At 36.4% G+C, this 16,594-nt stretch overlaps 1 protein-coding gene across 1 annotated transcript in view; it reads right to left on the bottom strand.

Annotated features, from left to right (window-relative positions):
- LOC128997937 (protein artichoke-like) overlaps positions 1-16,594 on the bottom strand; it is a 39,478-nt gene that overhangs the window by 13,528 nt on the left and 9,356 nt on the right. The window contains exon 2 of the mRNA XM_054423783.1: positions 1,099-1,340. Coding sequence (XP_054279758.1) covers positions 1,099-1,340 — 242 coding nt within the window. The remainder of the gene's footprint in view (positions 1-1,098; positions 1,341-16,594) is intronic.

Genomic DNA, 16,594 nt, shown 5'->3' with positions numbered 1-16,594 from the left:
GACTTCACAAACGACTACTAACTTAACATTTACTTTAGTCTCTCAGTAAAACAGTTTGTTGGTACCGATCAAGAACAAATATGTATTGTGATTAAATTTGAAATCCTAGATTTTATGACCACTCAATACAGAGAACCCGCTTACGTACGTTCTTACTACAAGGGACTTTTGTAACCAAGTACCTCTATCTGCTGTACTTGGCTGCATCGCCTGGTTAACATCTTCTTCTGGGTCTTTAGTTTATTTAGGTTTGATTCTTTTTCTCCTCTTGCTCTTAGTATGTGTCCTGTTCATCTAAGGCGGGTTACACACCGGTGTCGCGGATATGATGTCGCTGATATTGATCGTATCCACGACATGCCCCTCGAAAACCAACCTATGTTATCTTATGGAGCTTTACACACCAGTGTCGCGGACACGTTGTTTGCGACTCGTGTCTCGAGCGAACCAACCGGTCGGTGTTTGGACAGACATGTCTCGTGTCTCTTGGGCCCGCGCATGCGCATAACACGTTTCTAGTAGTTTCGGCACTGTCACTTGGTCTTGGTACTTCTGTTTTGTTTTGTGAGTTGAGTGGTGGGTTTACTCGAGTGGTTATATTATACTAGAGTCAATGTGAATTGACTGGACAACTGATTATCCTTCCAATAAGGATGGGTCCAGAACTCTCTTCTCACATTTACTATTCGTCGTTGTCTTCGTCTCCGTAGCATCAGCAGCAACAACACACCATCTTCTTCAGAGGATGACATCATTGAAACTGATGAAAAACTGAACTGATTCCCTCTCATGTCGCCAGCACGTGTCCCTTCTCCCATGGTTGCATTTTATTACATGTCACAGACATCATGTCCGTGACATCAGAAATATCGGTGACATAATATCCGCGACACCGGTGTGTAACCCGCCTAAATATTCATCAAAAATCTTCAAAAATGTTTAAATTATCCTAGCTAACTCAATGCTAAATCAGGAAGAACGTCATATCAAACTTGAGACTTCAACTATGAAATAACTTTGTTTAACATGAGATAGTTTAAAACAGCTAACGAGTATTGTATATTGATCGTATTTGTATCATACTAATTTAAGACTGACCAGCTTGAGCAAATGCTTGAGTCGGAAGGTTCTGATGACCAACCCATCTCTGAGAGAAGGCGACCACAGGAGCTCGGTATGGCAGAGCAGGGAAATCTCCTGGGAACACAACTCTGTCACAGTCTAGACCAAGATCTCCTTCCTGAAGCTCTTGACAGCGACAGGGATAGCGAAGCTCACGGTGAATCCTGGCACAACCATCTGCTCTGATAGCTGCCACTACAAAGCTGATCACTAGCCATCTGTGGACAAGACATCAGAAACACCTCTTGAATCCATATCAATCCAAGGAGAAATGCTACAAGCAGTTAAATGTAAGAAAAAGTAAAAAAAATAATAATAAATAATAATAAATAATATTTAAAGATGAAAATGTATCAATTTCTTTTAGTGTGAGTTTTCCTTATAGTGAATCAGTGAATTTCCCTAATGAAAGAAGCCATTACCATAGGTGGGAAGGTAAAGCCTAGACCCGGGACTGATTCACTTTTTCATTTTGATGTACACAGAAACTAAAACACTGTTTGTTAGGGTATATTTATGTATGTGTGTGTCCGTGAATACAATAACTTCAGCAGTTAATTTGTGTCTGATTTTTATGAAATTTGGAATGAACGTGTAGGGCTGGATACACTTGAATATTGAATGAATTCAAAAACCAGTAAAATAAGGTCATGAGAACTGCTCAAAAATAGTTTTTTTTTTATCAATTGTTTACCCTTAAAACAGGAAATCGTCCAATGTTTATAACAGACATCATGTAGAGCTTAGAAATAATAATTTTGTATAGGTATTGAAACGGTGTTGACAATCAAAGGTTATGTAAAATATAAAAAAATAAACTGCACATTTATAATTGTCATTTTATTCTTATGGAGATAAAGTAAATTCTAGTTGTATGATAATTTGATGGCCGAGTGGTTAGAGGGCAGGAGGGGGATCCTGGAAATCCCGGGTGTCAGCATTGTTTTTGTATGAAAATGCCATGGCCCTTATGAATGGTTTGAAACCCACCATAAGCTCAAAGTGTTATCTAGAATACAAAAATGGATATATATATATTGTGTAAATGCAAAGGGATCAAACAAATCACCACTGCAGCCTGTAAAGGTATTAAATGTATTACCCCCGGACCCCCCCCCCAAGCCCCCCGGTAGCCCCCCCCCTTGACAAGGTCCTAGAACCACCACTGGCTGTTATAATTAATAACTGTACCGTCTGTATTGGGCTGCCAAATACGAGTTCAGTCAACTTTAAGACTGTGTGAACCTTTGACTATACAAGTATTGCCGGGCCGGGGAACTACGTCTCCCTCTTTGTTATGTTTGACACAAAAATACTGACTAGTTATTGTCAAACAGATTTTCTAAATAAATGTATCTTTATATTGTTGAAAGAAGGATCCCTCACGAACAATCGACCAGCCATGATATGCAAATGGTAAAGTACAATATTCGTCATATTGAGAGCTCGAGGTGACAGTCGGTCCGATGTAGTGCCATCTCGGCCAAGTGCTATCTCGGCCAAAGCCGAATTTCCTAAGAAATGAGTGCTATCTCGGCCAGTGCATATTTACAGTTGATTAAACACACTAAAATTGGTGCTATCTTGGCCATTTTTAAAGACGACATGTTTTCAATTTTGAATGTTTCTAGGCTGTTCCTAGAAATTCCGCGTCCTACTACAATTTGTATAAATTGAACCATAAGACTTTGAGCATTATGCGAAGGCTCATTTTGTTCGTCTGAGAAAGAGGAATAAAACAATTTTGAGTGAACGATCTACGATTTCCGAGTTATCAGTGTTGAAGAGTCTCTTTTATACAACATAATAGCCTGATTTGGATGTTTCCTGAACGTTTCTTGAACTAATTGTTATGATCATCCTGGATCGGTTTAGGAGAGGTGCTGATTTGTGGTTAAAAATAATGTGACTAGCATTTATGATTTAATTGAAAACAAAATTTTAAATTGCACTCACTTTTAATACCCTACTCAAGCGAGATGTGTTCTTTGGATTTAATTTTTCATTTCTTTGTGTTTGTCCAACTTCCTTTATCTCACAACGGTTACACAGTATCTCACAAATGCTAGATGTTGTAGTATCTACAAATTTGCTCTTAGAATTTTCAAGTATTATTTTGAATTTTGTTTCTTACTAAAACTAGTGATTTAAAAAAAATCATTTAAAAAATTATCACATATACTTTTTGAGTTTATTTAGTCTTAGAAGAGATTAACCGCTGTGTAAGCGAAAAATATTTGTATATACTCTTTGAAGTCTTTTGAGCTTTTTTTTCGGAAAAAATATGGGTTTAAAAATCTCTTATTACTTTTTAAGTGCTGAACCAATTTGTTTGTTTTATATCTCGTTTGGGCTTGAATTTAGAAGGAGTAAAGAGAAAGAAGAAGTATATTTTTGATGGACACGCGCATAGGAAAGAGCTACAGAGCAGTTTGAGGTTTCTGGGGACATTAACAAGTTTTTGAGGAATGTTCCTTACTTTATCAAAATGGATTAAACAAGACACGGAAAGCATGATGACATATGCATATGCGGCAGCTATATTTCACATAGTTATAATATCATTTTGTAAATATTATGTAATTGTTTAAAATATGTAAATAAATTTACAAGGCCCAAATGCCGCATTTTGCATTTCCAGACTTGGTTTGTGTTTTAAAATCAAACCTTTTTAGTAATGTGGAATTTGGCTGTTAGATCGCTGAGAATGAGTCAAAACATTCTAGAGAATAGATCTCATGCTGAATTTTATGGTTGTTTCAGTTTTACACCTTGTGTAGTTTTTATTGTTTAGTCCTATTTGCCAACAGCGTTAATTTACATTATTGTTGTACGTTATATTATTGGACTGACTTGATAATATATAAGACTATCAATGAACAGTTTTTGGACAAGATAGCACTAGTCGGTGGTAGGGGATTAACTCACCACCCTTCGTTCCGAGAATTTGGCCGAGATAGCACTTGGCCGAGATAGCACTTGTCCGAGATGGCACGACACGGTCACATAACACACCAACTTGCTGTAACGGACAGACAGAGGTCGATCTTTGTACTGTTATCCCATCCTGTCCCACCGCGTTCTTGGTCAAAGGAAGCTCAAGTTCTCAGAACAGAGTGGAGGCAGTAAACGGTTCACAGGCTCAGAACTAGTTGGTGAAATGATGTGGACGTTTAGAATCGTTACTGTTTAAATGTAACACTTAGTGTTTTGTTTCAGGAATATTTTTCATATTATTCGAAAGCAAAACGTTCTTCAACATTGAATCCGAGGCATGACCGACTAATGTTGCAGCAATTGTTATGGTTATTTAAACGAAGTGATTGATTATAAAACTCAATTCATGTCGTGGAAATAGCGAATAACCAGTCAGCAATGTTTACAAAATGTATTGCTTGAAATGGCAATAGATTTGTGATGTGCCAAAATTCTTCACATGCTGCTGTGTAATTTCCAGCCAGAAAATTCTAGAAATAATTCAAGTTTAGCGCATAAAACCTATGTGAGTAACAACTTTTTTAAGGGGAGGCGGAATTCCTATTTCTGTAATGCTAACGAAAGGTAAGTTTTTGGAAAAACGATATGGCTTATCACTCTGAATTTGTTGTCTATTCTTTGTATACCTTTAATACTTGGCCTGAGTTTTTTTCAGGCTTTTAAACTAATAAATAGCTTGGATAAATATTTTTGAGGTATTAAACATTTTATAATTTCTTGTGGTTTTTATAATTATTATTTTTTTTAATCAAGTAAGGTGGAATTAGCCCCTAAAAAGCTCATTGTGTGTAAAACTATTTGTTACATGTTGTGTAAACATTTGAACTCTCTAACACTATCAGTTCCTGAGAAAAGGTACATTAACATTAAAAAATAACTATTTGCGGAAAACAGCGTATAACTTAGGCCTAGGGTTATAGAAAATATACGTTGTTTTGCCTCCTAAAACATTCCAGCACCATACGAAGGGGTTTCCTCCATAGCTTCTTCAAGTTTAATTTCTTTCTTTCGAAGCTATTGCTGTTCCCATCACCAAGGTAACTTACACATTTATCAAATAGGTATACAAATATTTCAAAACATAAACCTTATTTTAAAAGAAAACGAATTGATAAAATTAAAAGTTCTCGTAGGTATGCATTTGTTTAAGATTTTTAACACGAGTAAAATCTGTTTAGTAGCAAAGTGTTATATATAATTCTGTCCAGAAATAAAAGCTTTATAACTGGGATAAATAATAAAAAATTCAAAAAATAATATTTACCTTAAAGCCTCTCTTCAGAGTAACGCAAATAGGTACTCATTGTTTGTGAAATGAGCCAAATTCAACTTTCAGTACAGTTAGTTATAATAACATTCTAAACTGGTAAAATTAGAATCGTGACGGTCGACTGAGCGACTGAGCGAGGGGTCTCATTAAGGATTGAGAATGGCGCGGAGATAGCGGGTCTGTAATACAGTGGTACAGTGGTACTGTGGTACTGTGGTACTGTGGTTTCATACCTCTATAAATGTAGGCCAACCTCTGCAACTGGGTGAAGGGACCCAAGTCCATTGTCAGCTACAAGAAACTGCCAAAGAGTGAGTGGGTTACCATTCGTCCAATTTGTATTCTAACAATTACTTTTAAAAGTTTAAAACATTTAATAAGACAGGAGTGATGTGTTTGGGGTGTGTTTTGGCGATGGTTGTGCTATAATGCTACACTGCCTGAAGCCCATTGTGGTAATATACGGTGTGTCACTCGCGTATCCTTCGGGAATTTGTCTTTTTCCTACCAACACAACAGAACCCGCGGAAAGAGATAGGGTTGCTCTCAAATATTGAGTCTGACGTTGGTCGGGAGTCAGGCAAGGGGGGTAGCGGATTTTTATCCCCCCTGGAATTTTACCCGCTGGGCAAACGTGACGTCACAAACCAGGGGGTAAAATTCCGGCCGCGAACTTTTGAGTTTCGCGACATCAGTTCGACGGATTAACCGCGGAATTAAACGTATATTTTCACGGTTGTGAATTTTATCAGTACACATCAAATTATAAAAACCTGGAGTGTACTGGCTGGAATTTTACTCCCCGGACTTTTACCCCCTCCATGAGATAAGCTCAAAATGTACGGCCCGGATTTTTAACCCCAGAATTTTACCCCCTGGTCAAATATATAAATTAGTGGGATCGGTTAATTCTCTTCATTCAGTTTTAATTTAATAGTAAACATTTAATTGTTAAGTAGCCTATCTTAATTTATTTATAATCGAACAGGTTTTTAATTTTAATTTTGGAATTCGAGTATCGGGATTCGATCATTGAAGCCAACTGTCGGTTTATATGACCAGAATTAAACAACGAATTCTGTTTACTTAGTTGAGATTACAAGATAAATAAATAAAGATAGGCTACTTAATATTAAAATATTGACAATGAAAAATAAATAGAAATAAGAAAATTAATCATTCTTAATAATTTATATATCCGGCCAGGAATGAAATTCCGGTTGGTAAAATTCCGGGTGGTAAAATTTCGGTTTTTATTACTAATCCAATTTATCATGCTCTGTCTGTTTTCATTCGACTTCCAAATCCGCGGGGTAATATTCCGCCCGCAAACCAACTTTAGAGCACTCAGGTTACTACGTCATAGTGACGTCAGCTTTGCCCAGGGGGTAAAATTCCGGCGACCCAGGCAAGGTTCTACTTCTTGTTATAGTGATTGGGGGTACAAAATAGATGAACACAACAACACAAGTTTAAAGAGCAGAAGATTTCGAAAGATCTGCTTTTAATATCAAATTCAGTAATCCCCTAATACAACTTTTCATTAAAATACTACACATACTTCTTTGGAACCAAAACCTTTGCTTTCCCTCTCATTCTCACTCTATGTTACGCTTGATATTAGACAAGACTACACAGTTAGATTAGATTTATATTAGTACACCAACCCTCATTTAAAGTAACTGATGATTGCTGAATAAATGTATTAAGAAGCAATAATTTATTTGTATTAATGATTTGAACCCTCGAAGTATATGTCAACTATAGTTTTATTGTTCGACCCACTTCCACTACAGAGCATTACCAACATTAAGCTTTCTCTCGCAAGTGATATTCCCTCTTTATACTCTGTTGGTATGTAGATCACCTGTGCTATGGCTAACAGGTTGCTCATGGTCACTCGTTAGAGATTACTTGTCAAGTTCAAGTAACGTCAATTCACAACAAGTACTTAATTTACATTCATATACATTTTCCAGTCGTCATCGCAAGTTTTGTATGATACAAAAAGGAGTGCGAAGAATTGTATTTTTGGCTAATGTCCCATGTAGGAAATAATCTGTTACCGTAGGTCTCATGGAAAGATCTAGACCCGGCATCGATTAACTTATTTGTTTTGATGTCACGATAGGCAAAAAACACAATTCGTAAAAAATGTATGGATACAGGGAACAGGGTGTAACGAAACTCTCTCCCAAAACTCTGTGGTCACGTTCCTTAGGTCAAAAAATATGTATATCGTATAAACATATGCCCTATCTCGCTTCGTTTTCCATCTGTCGGTGTGTATGCATTTTTTGCATAACTTGCCACAACTTTGAGACCACTTGAGGTACAGTTGGTACGTCAAACTTGGTACGTGTATGATGACTAATAGAAACTATTCTTTGAAAAATATCAAGTTTCTACTTTGTATAATTTCAAAATGGCGGTCATTTTTTTCAAAGCTTAGTAACTCAAAAACCATAGGATTTATAAAAAGGTTATAAATGACAAGGTGAAGGATGGAAATTTAATTCTCTTTCCAGAAATGTACAATTTGTATGGGTCATAACACAAATAAGGGGGGGGGGATAAACGTTCTGAAGTTAAAACTAAAAAAATTGGCAAATTCAATAAATTACCCCTTATAATTAATTCAATTAATTATAAGTTATACTTTCTCCATTATTTGTGTTATGACCCTATAGAAATTGTACATTTCTGTAAATTGAATTATATTTATATCCTTTTCGTCACTTGTAACTTTTTTATAAATCCTATGAATTTTGAGTTATAAGGCCTTGAAAAATTAAAATTGCCGCTATTTTGAAATTATACAAAGTAGAGACTTGATACTTTGCAAGAAATTGTTCCTATTAAGTCATCATACACGTACCAAGTTTGAAGTTGGCACCCAAAATCGATTCAAAGTTATGTAAAAAATACATACACAGTGACAGACGGAACACGAAGCTAGATAGGGCCTATGTTTATATGATACTTATGGTTTGTTTTGACCCAAAGGAACATGACCAGGGAGTTTTTTATTTTATTTTGTGACCACGGAGTGTCGTGAGAGAGTTTGGAAACACCCTGTATGTTTATACTTTATATGTTCGTGTTTTAATGATCATAACTCGACTAATTTCACAGAAATATATATGTTATACCCATTATCCAAGTTAAGTTTTGACATATTAGCGCCATGTATTAGTCAATGGTATAAACCTCATTAGTAAAAATGTCCTACATAATTTACGGATATTATACCGTCATAAGTATAAAATAAACATGGTTTAACACTGCAACACGCGTGATTCTGGTTTGTACTCAAGGACCAAGGATGTATTTAATTGCTGTCCTTGTAACAAATCCAATCTGAGGATCTGACAGGTCGGATATCCTGAGAGTTTGTCTCCCTCTATCATCATCACGTTGACTACCAAACAAGTTAACGTGATGCGAATTTCTCCTATAGGGTAGAAGCTATTTTCGTTGTCGGTAATCTAAGATATAGACACGGGACTAATTTACTTTTATTTTGATTAAAACACTATTCGCTCAAACTGTTTTAAATATGTAATGATGACTTAAGCTATTTTGTTCCCATTTTGATGAAAATCGGCATGAATGTGATTGATTACGTCCGCGAACCCGCAAGATCGGGCAATGGAAACGGAGTTCTATGAGGTTTGAAATCTTTCAAAACATGTTTTGTTTCATTTTTACCCTTAAACATGAAAATACATTATCATCTGTATAGTAATCATGTGGATAATAGTGCTTAAGAAAACAAATAATTAGAAAATTGAAGAATTTTTATTCTGTTAAAGGTTACGGAGGAAATTCCAAGAACTTTACATTTAAATAAACCATCTTGTTGTTATAGAGGAAAAGTAGGCATAATCTGTTGAAGTTTGATTTTCTATGAATATATTTTGATAACATTTGGTAAATGATTCAATTTCATACTATAATATTACCATTGTACAACAATATTTTCCACTGTAGCAGCAAACCTAAGTACTTGTTAAACCCTTTTATTCAAATCGAAAATAAATCTGAAATGTTTAAAGTTTTTGCAAACATCCAGGCAAATAGAAATACTCTACGGCTGCAGGTTTGCTGCGGCGTGAGTGTTTTTCATTCGAAGAAGACTAATGTTATGGTTACTGTACGTGCATTTGAAGGTTCGCTTTCCCGTGTTCAAGGTTGGGTTGTTTTGCAGTTTGCCGTGACGGCCATTGGTCGTGATTCCGGTGAAGAACAAGCACCAATATTGCCAAGATAAGTGATAGTGGTTATTTCTCATTATAATTTTATTTAAATAGGGAATTATTGTGACACGATTTAGGAAATATTTGAGGGAATCTTATCAGGCAAGTTGAAATTCGCTTAGTCTGCAGGTTTACTGCAGCGGGGTTGCTATTAAGATGTTTTACAATAAAATTAAATAGTTTATCCTTCAACTAGCCACCTTTATAAGTGATATTTCTCCAAATACCTAGCTACAACATTCAATAGATCTATTAAAGTGGGAAAATATGACAAAAGTCACTATTAAAGTAGTATGTAAAACAACAGTTGAGTTGTTGGTGTGTGTGACTCAAGGGGACTCCCTGAGTCAAACTCATATTCGCTTGTCTTATAGAAGTTGAGTGCAAATCCACCAAACAACTCGGTCTTCCAATGACGCACAAGTATGATTCCAAGTTTTTATACATTCTTGTTTCTAAATAAATATATTGTTTATATACCTCACTGTCTGCTTTAGCTGTGCCCACTACTAACACCAGCTGGTCAGTGGTCACTCAGAACTCAGCTGACCTTCAAGGCCATTGACCTCTAGTGTCCGATGTCAATCGTCTGCATCGCTTCACATGACGAGAGGAATCTGCATTTTCTTTTTGTTCTTTTAGGAATACCGGACTTTTAAAGATAATAGACAAGTTAAAGATGCATTTGAGCGCTTTTTCATTGTATTTGATTAGGTTTGAGTTTTTTATTTCGATTCGGACAATAGAAATTGCATTTGAAAACACTTGAATTAGTACACTGTGAGAGCTTCACTCTGCACTCAACCATTACACTCGTTGGAGCAGAATGCATTTCGAATCCGTTGATGGCTTGGAAAAAACTGTTTTGCACAAATCACAGCTGAAGAACCGATCCCCAACATATAATTCTCAGCACAGTATGAACACTCTAGTTTTATTTAAAGATACTACGAAAAGAAAATGTAGGCTACTAGTGGTCAATATTCGTATTTGTTCACTAACATGTTGTTGGTGCGTTACCAAGCAACCACTTTTTCTGAGTTTTTCTCTGTCGATAATTATTCAATTTTATGGATCATGGACCCAACACATAAATATACCCGCCACGAACGCAAATCTCATAGCAACACAGATCTGCCACTTCCTCCCGTCCTCTTTCCGTCTGCAACACTTAATGGATCGTAGCTGATTGAAAATTGAGCTGTTGAAGTTCGATTTGCTCAAAATGAGGATCGTACTGATTTCTTTCACTCTTCACTCGCTCACGATGTAAAACCTTCCCAGATACCTAGAGTAGGCTATAGGCGCGCGTAAAAATATTATATATATTAATAATAATAATTAATATTATTAATATATATAATATGTAATTATATATTATAATTATCATTAATTATGTATTAATTATATAATCAATTAATAATAACTAAACAAATTATATTAGCATTTTTATAACATTGGAATACCGACGCAAACATAAGTCGTCTGTGACTAGCCGTCGCATATATGCGACGGCAGTCTATGGGTAGAAACTGGCCGTCGCATATGTGCGTCACTGGTCTATATGAATAAAAAAATTTGTACTATTGTGGTAGCGAACGTGTGTGTTTAACACCTCATGATGGTCGTTCGATGTGTTAAAGCACAGCCACCTCTGCTGTGGTTAAAGGGCTAAAGACCTCTTGTTGGTACATTGACTCAGAATTGCCATAACGCCACGCTAATCACTGTACTTCACTTAGGTGAGAAAGGAAGTTCGTATAACAATGCGTTGTTTGGTAGTTCTCTCTTTTTATATTTCCTCAACATTACAATTATAAATCCGTTATATATCCGTTTAATACGTCATTTTCACTAGTATATGACGTCTGTCATTCTTCGATCAAATATTTAATAATTGATTGAATTTCATATTTAAAAAAGGGGAGACATTAAACTCATTAATGAAACTCATTAATGATTTCGTTGTACGAAATCCTATTCTCTGATACGAGTAATGTCATATCGATTGCAAAATTGATCTCGAAGTCCAGCGGAAAGGAAGGACTTTACGTTTAGAAAGGTTGTGAAATAAAAACAAAAATATTAAAACTAACTATAGCAGATGTTTTTATTCTGCATTAAGGATTAATCTACTTTAACGAAACCAAACTACAGCACACAATGGTTCAGATCGAAAAATTAAGGTTGAGCGTGTGCTAGAGTTTCGGCAACACGATAAAAATATAGAACTAAGCTCTTAATATTTTATCAGGAAACACAAAATTGTCTCTGTAGCAGCAAACATAAGTAATTGTTAACTCTATGAATTTCAAACAGAGAATAAATCTGATAGGTTTAGGAAATAATAAGTCTAAAGCCATTCGTGCAAATGGAAATTCACTTAGTCTGCAGGTTTGCTGCGGCGGGGGTATTTATCATTCCCAATCGATTCCACTATCGAGGATTTCAACCCTGTTGGGTTTACAAACTGTCTCTCTACCACAAGTTATACTGGCGATTATACTCTATGGCTTCAATAGCAAAGGCTCAAATGATTTCCATTCCCAGAAAGATCTTTCGTTAGAAAGCAGCCACTTTCACGGGTTGATTCAATTGACAACTTTTTGCTCGCGGAGAAGACAAGTGTAATGAGAGAACCACTAGTCTGAGGGTCACGGGTTTGATTCTCGTGTTTCCCTTTACTTTCACCTTTGTAAAATGTAAAACTAGTAGTTATTGAAATCAATCATCAGGTGGTGAAGATCATAATCTTCATTATTTTATAAAGTATTATGTACTTAATGAGGTATAATAAATTTTAAATATTTAAAAAGTAATCTATTAATTTTTCTAGGGTAAATTATTTGTCTGTTCAACCAAGTAGCTATGACCGTTGTCTTCAAGGTCTGAGTGCGTTTGTATACACAGGTGAACGCGTTCGAATAAACATAAGTTTAAGACAATTTTATCAAAGACGAACAATTCAACCAAAGTTATCGTGCTACCGGACACATATATATGAATTTGAACAGATAGTGTTTTTGGCCTCTAGGGATGAAAAATAAATCGGTCCCGGGTCTAGGTTTAGCTCGAGACCTACGGTAAAAGTTTAGTCCCTATATGGGAAATTCACTAAAAGAGACTAAACATCTCTTTATTAAAAAATGGTAAGAACAAACATACCACCTACCACCAAGACTAATTATGCGGATATATGATAGGTTAGGTACAGGTCCAAGACTAAAGACGGACGGAAGTACGTAACCTTTTAAATATCTGTATAAAGGTCGATTCACACATATCAGTCCAGTCACAGTTCCGTTACAGTCCAGTTGCAGTCCAGTTACAGTCCAGTCACAGTTGCATCCGCAATTTTTCAGTCAATTGTCCGTCAGTTGGTTTCAGTCAGTCTTCCGTCTCTAAAATTCACAATAATTTATAGTCAAAATTTTAAAGTTATAAACCTATATTCATCAAATTATCATTGTCCATCTTGTTGATTGTTACAAACAGTACTCAAAATACAAACGTGACCATTTAAATAACAATAACACTATTTTCTAACCTCAAACAGTTCCGTCCAGCGTCCGAACAATCAAAAAGTATCGTTGGAAAGAAATCTGAAATTGACTGACGGATGCCAGCAGAGTGACTGAGGTGACTGCAACGGATGAGTGTAGATAGCGCAATTGAAAATCCATCAAAGAATATTTTTGTTAACTGTGACGTGCCTGAGGTGACTTTACTGTGTCGTGCCGTAACTGATGTGTGTGAATCGACCTTAACTGGATACTTTTTAAAACGGTATCATAGGGAATCGGCGGTAGAATGTAACCACAACAAAACCTAAGGCATGCCGGCATGCTAAACATAGTTAGTTGTCCTACTACCTATGTCTTTTATGTCTGGGTCTTGTGTCTGGAATGACTGACTAATTATGTGACCTTGGCTGGTAGATGGAAGCATCTAATAATCACGCAAGCACTCAGCCCCACAGTTGTATAATCTTTGTCTTCATAGTACAGTATTCTCATCATCAAGACTCTTAAATATATAATTCCATGTAACCTGAGTTAATTTAACTACTAGAGTTCTCTAGTTCTGTTTTGATTCAACTATAACGTGTTCAAGACTATTCTTATGGCCATCTCAACGTCTATAGTCTTGCTAAGTTGATTGAAATTCCTCCCCAGATAATAGTGTTTATAATGGAAGGCCCCGTTAATGCATGGTATAGTTATTCTCTACTGCCGAAGTAATTCCACCAAGTATCTCTGGAGATTACATTACAAGTGCTACAATTCTTAAATATTATCATACAATCTTATAGTTATCTACTAAAGTTGACTGTTTAAGGTATGGTTGAGATACCTGTAGAGATTATTACTGTGATATAGTGTAATAAAATATTATGAATGAAATCAAACCGTTTGCTACTACAGAGTTAACTGTTACAGGTATTTGACTTATACATGTAATGTCAAATTTGCATAATCCAGTTGCTACCTTTGTCTAGTTTGTTATTATTTCGTAAGTATAAAGTATAAATTAGTATAAAGTAGTTAACAGGAGTACGGGTGTGCTATGGTTGAGATGGTGGATTGGCGAGTGTTAGATAACCAGCAACCCAGCAACCAGCACTCCAGCGACGGATGATGACGCAAACAGGTAACGGCTAAGGCCGGGGCCACACTCATCTTATCTCGCTGAATTTTTTCCACGGGCGTTACCCGTGGGTTTGAGAGATACATTACGGTATATGGGGCAGGCCACACTAGAGTAAAAACGTCCGTGAACGCGTTTGTCAGTCTCGCTGGTTTTGTCAGCGAGACTGACAAACGGAATTGCACGTGTATTCTCTACTAACAGTCCACGGGCGTTGCACGTAAAACTAGTCGCGGGGCATTGCGGCTTATGGGAGTGAACACACTCATCCTATCTCGCTGAATTTTTTCCACGGACGTTTTAGTTTTAACCTTTGGTGTAGAGTTGTTTTTAATATTATTGCGTTAAACTATATACAGAAAGTACTATTATTGTATTATCAATGTGATATTGTTTGATTTGACAGCATTTTAAAGAATTAAAACTTATATCACTTTGTTTATAATGTATTAAATTTTTTGTGAGATAACACATTTTTAGTGTTTTGCTACCTGGAAAGTAATTATCAGTCTGATCACACATTTGTTATTGTGAGCATAAAACCTAATATAATTATATTACATTATTTTTAATCAATTATTATTACTATTGTCTTCAAAACGTAGTTAAAAACAATTTTTATTAGACATAGAAACTAAAAATGATGAGTTTTGTCTGGGATTTAGAATTCCCCATTGAGGAAATTAAAGTTGATAGTGTTGGTAACATTTTGTCTAATTGGCATCACAACCCTAGTGTCCTTCCCCCATTCATCAGTTTAGTTCTGAGTTTACGACCGATCGTCGAGATATGTTGTACCAATTGGTTGTACTCGTCTCCAGTTATTTAGTTTTCAAGTTTGTTTAAGTGTTTTTGTTTTCTTATTAAAGGTGTATAATTTGTATAATTAATTACTATGTCTACTCCTGCCGACGTGGACACAGATTTATTAATTTCCTTTACAGAATAGCAATACAATTTGCTCTATAAAGTAAATGTCTAAAACAACGTTTACATCAGTGTAGTTTTAAGTATCGCTGATGTTATGAGAACGGAAACCGGAAGTACATGGCCGACATTCTGGGCACAGAAAACATATTACTTAGTATGTTTTCTGTGATTCTGGGCGATAACGTTCGTAGGAATTTCGTTATTTCCGCAAATTACTGTATTCACTTTGAAATACATAAACCTTGGAAAATATCAAATCAGGCACTCTTCTTAATTCATACCCTAAAACTAAAATAAAGTCTTAGGGGCTAATATCAAGGGTTTGGTTGGTCAAATTTTAAAAGATAAATGCGTAATAATTAGCTATGCTATCAGCTTCTTGTCACTCATCTTATCGTCACTGCCAACATTTCTTGTGAACTGATGCAGTTTCTTAATCTTGTATCATTGCCTTGGATGTTGCTCTTGATCTTCACTAGCAATTCATCAAACGAGCTATTGACATGCGAAAATAACTAAAACAACTTGTCATCGTCCTGTCTTAAATCAATAAACAACTTATAAAACGCACCATGAAGTGGTCTCTTTTCAACTATGGGGTGTAACCAATGTCTTCGTTTAACCTTCTCGTCTTGTTTTTTTTTTTTATACAAATAATATTATAACACCGCCAACTTTTTCCTTCGTCTAACATCCATCTCCGCGCACCAACAAATGATTCACTGTGCAGTGAGCGTGGTGGGGGGGGGAGTGCGTATCACGGACACGGACGATTTTTATTGCCAGTGTGGCATGCTCTATCAGTCTCGCTGGTTAGCCCGAAAAACCTGTCTCGTAAGACGAGTGTGGCCACGGGCAAACTGTTTCACGTGCGTCGCACGTGAAAACGGAAAAAACAGTCTCGCTGGTTGAAAATTACAAGTGTGGCCCCGGCCTAACGGAATCTCTCTCTCTCTCTCTCTCTCTCTCTCTCTCTCTCTCTCCCTCCCTCTCCCTCTCTCTCTCTCTCTCCCTCTCCAGATAAAGAAGATTTCACGGAGGAAGAGCTAACCGCATGTGTAGCACTGCTGATAAACATGAACCCCCTAGGATTCGATGGAATCAAGACAAAAGTCGTCATGGGGATGTTTGGAAAGATCAAGGACGCGCAGTTGAACTTGTACGACAAGACGCTGACGGAAGGCAGGTTTCCTGAAGTGTGGAAGAAAGGAATTGTTAAAGGACCCGATAAAGCACAATCCTACAGACCAGTGACCAGCCAAAAGGATTTTGCCAAGGTTCTGTGTTGGGCCCTATGTTGTGGAACATCCTGTTTTAATACGTTCTGTGGCTGCCTTTCAAGGAAGGTATGCGAGAGCCTATGCGGATG

The sequence above is a fragment of the Macrosteles quadrilineatus genome, unplaced genomic scaffold (assembly GCF_028750875.1).
Source record: "Macrosteles quadrilineatus isolate MER2022 unplaced genomic scaffold, UCM_ALF_1.0 Scaffold_7__1_contigs__length_78375512, whole genome shotgun sequence".
NCBI lineage: Eukaryota > Metazoa > Arthropoda > Insecta > Hemiptera > Cicadellidae > Macrosteles > Macrosteles quadrilineatus.
This window is presented reverse-complemented; position numbering and strand designations above follow the sequence as displayed.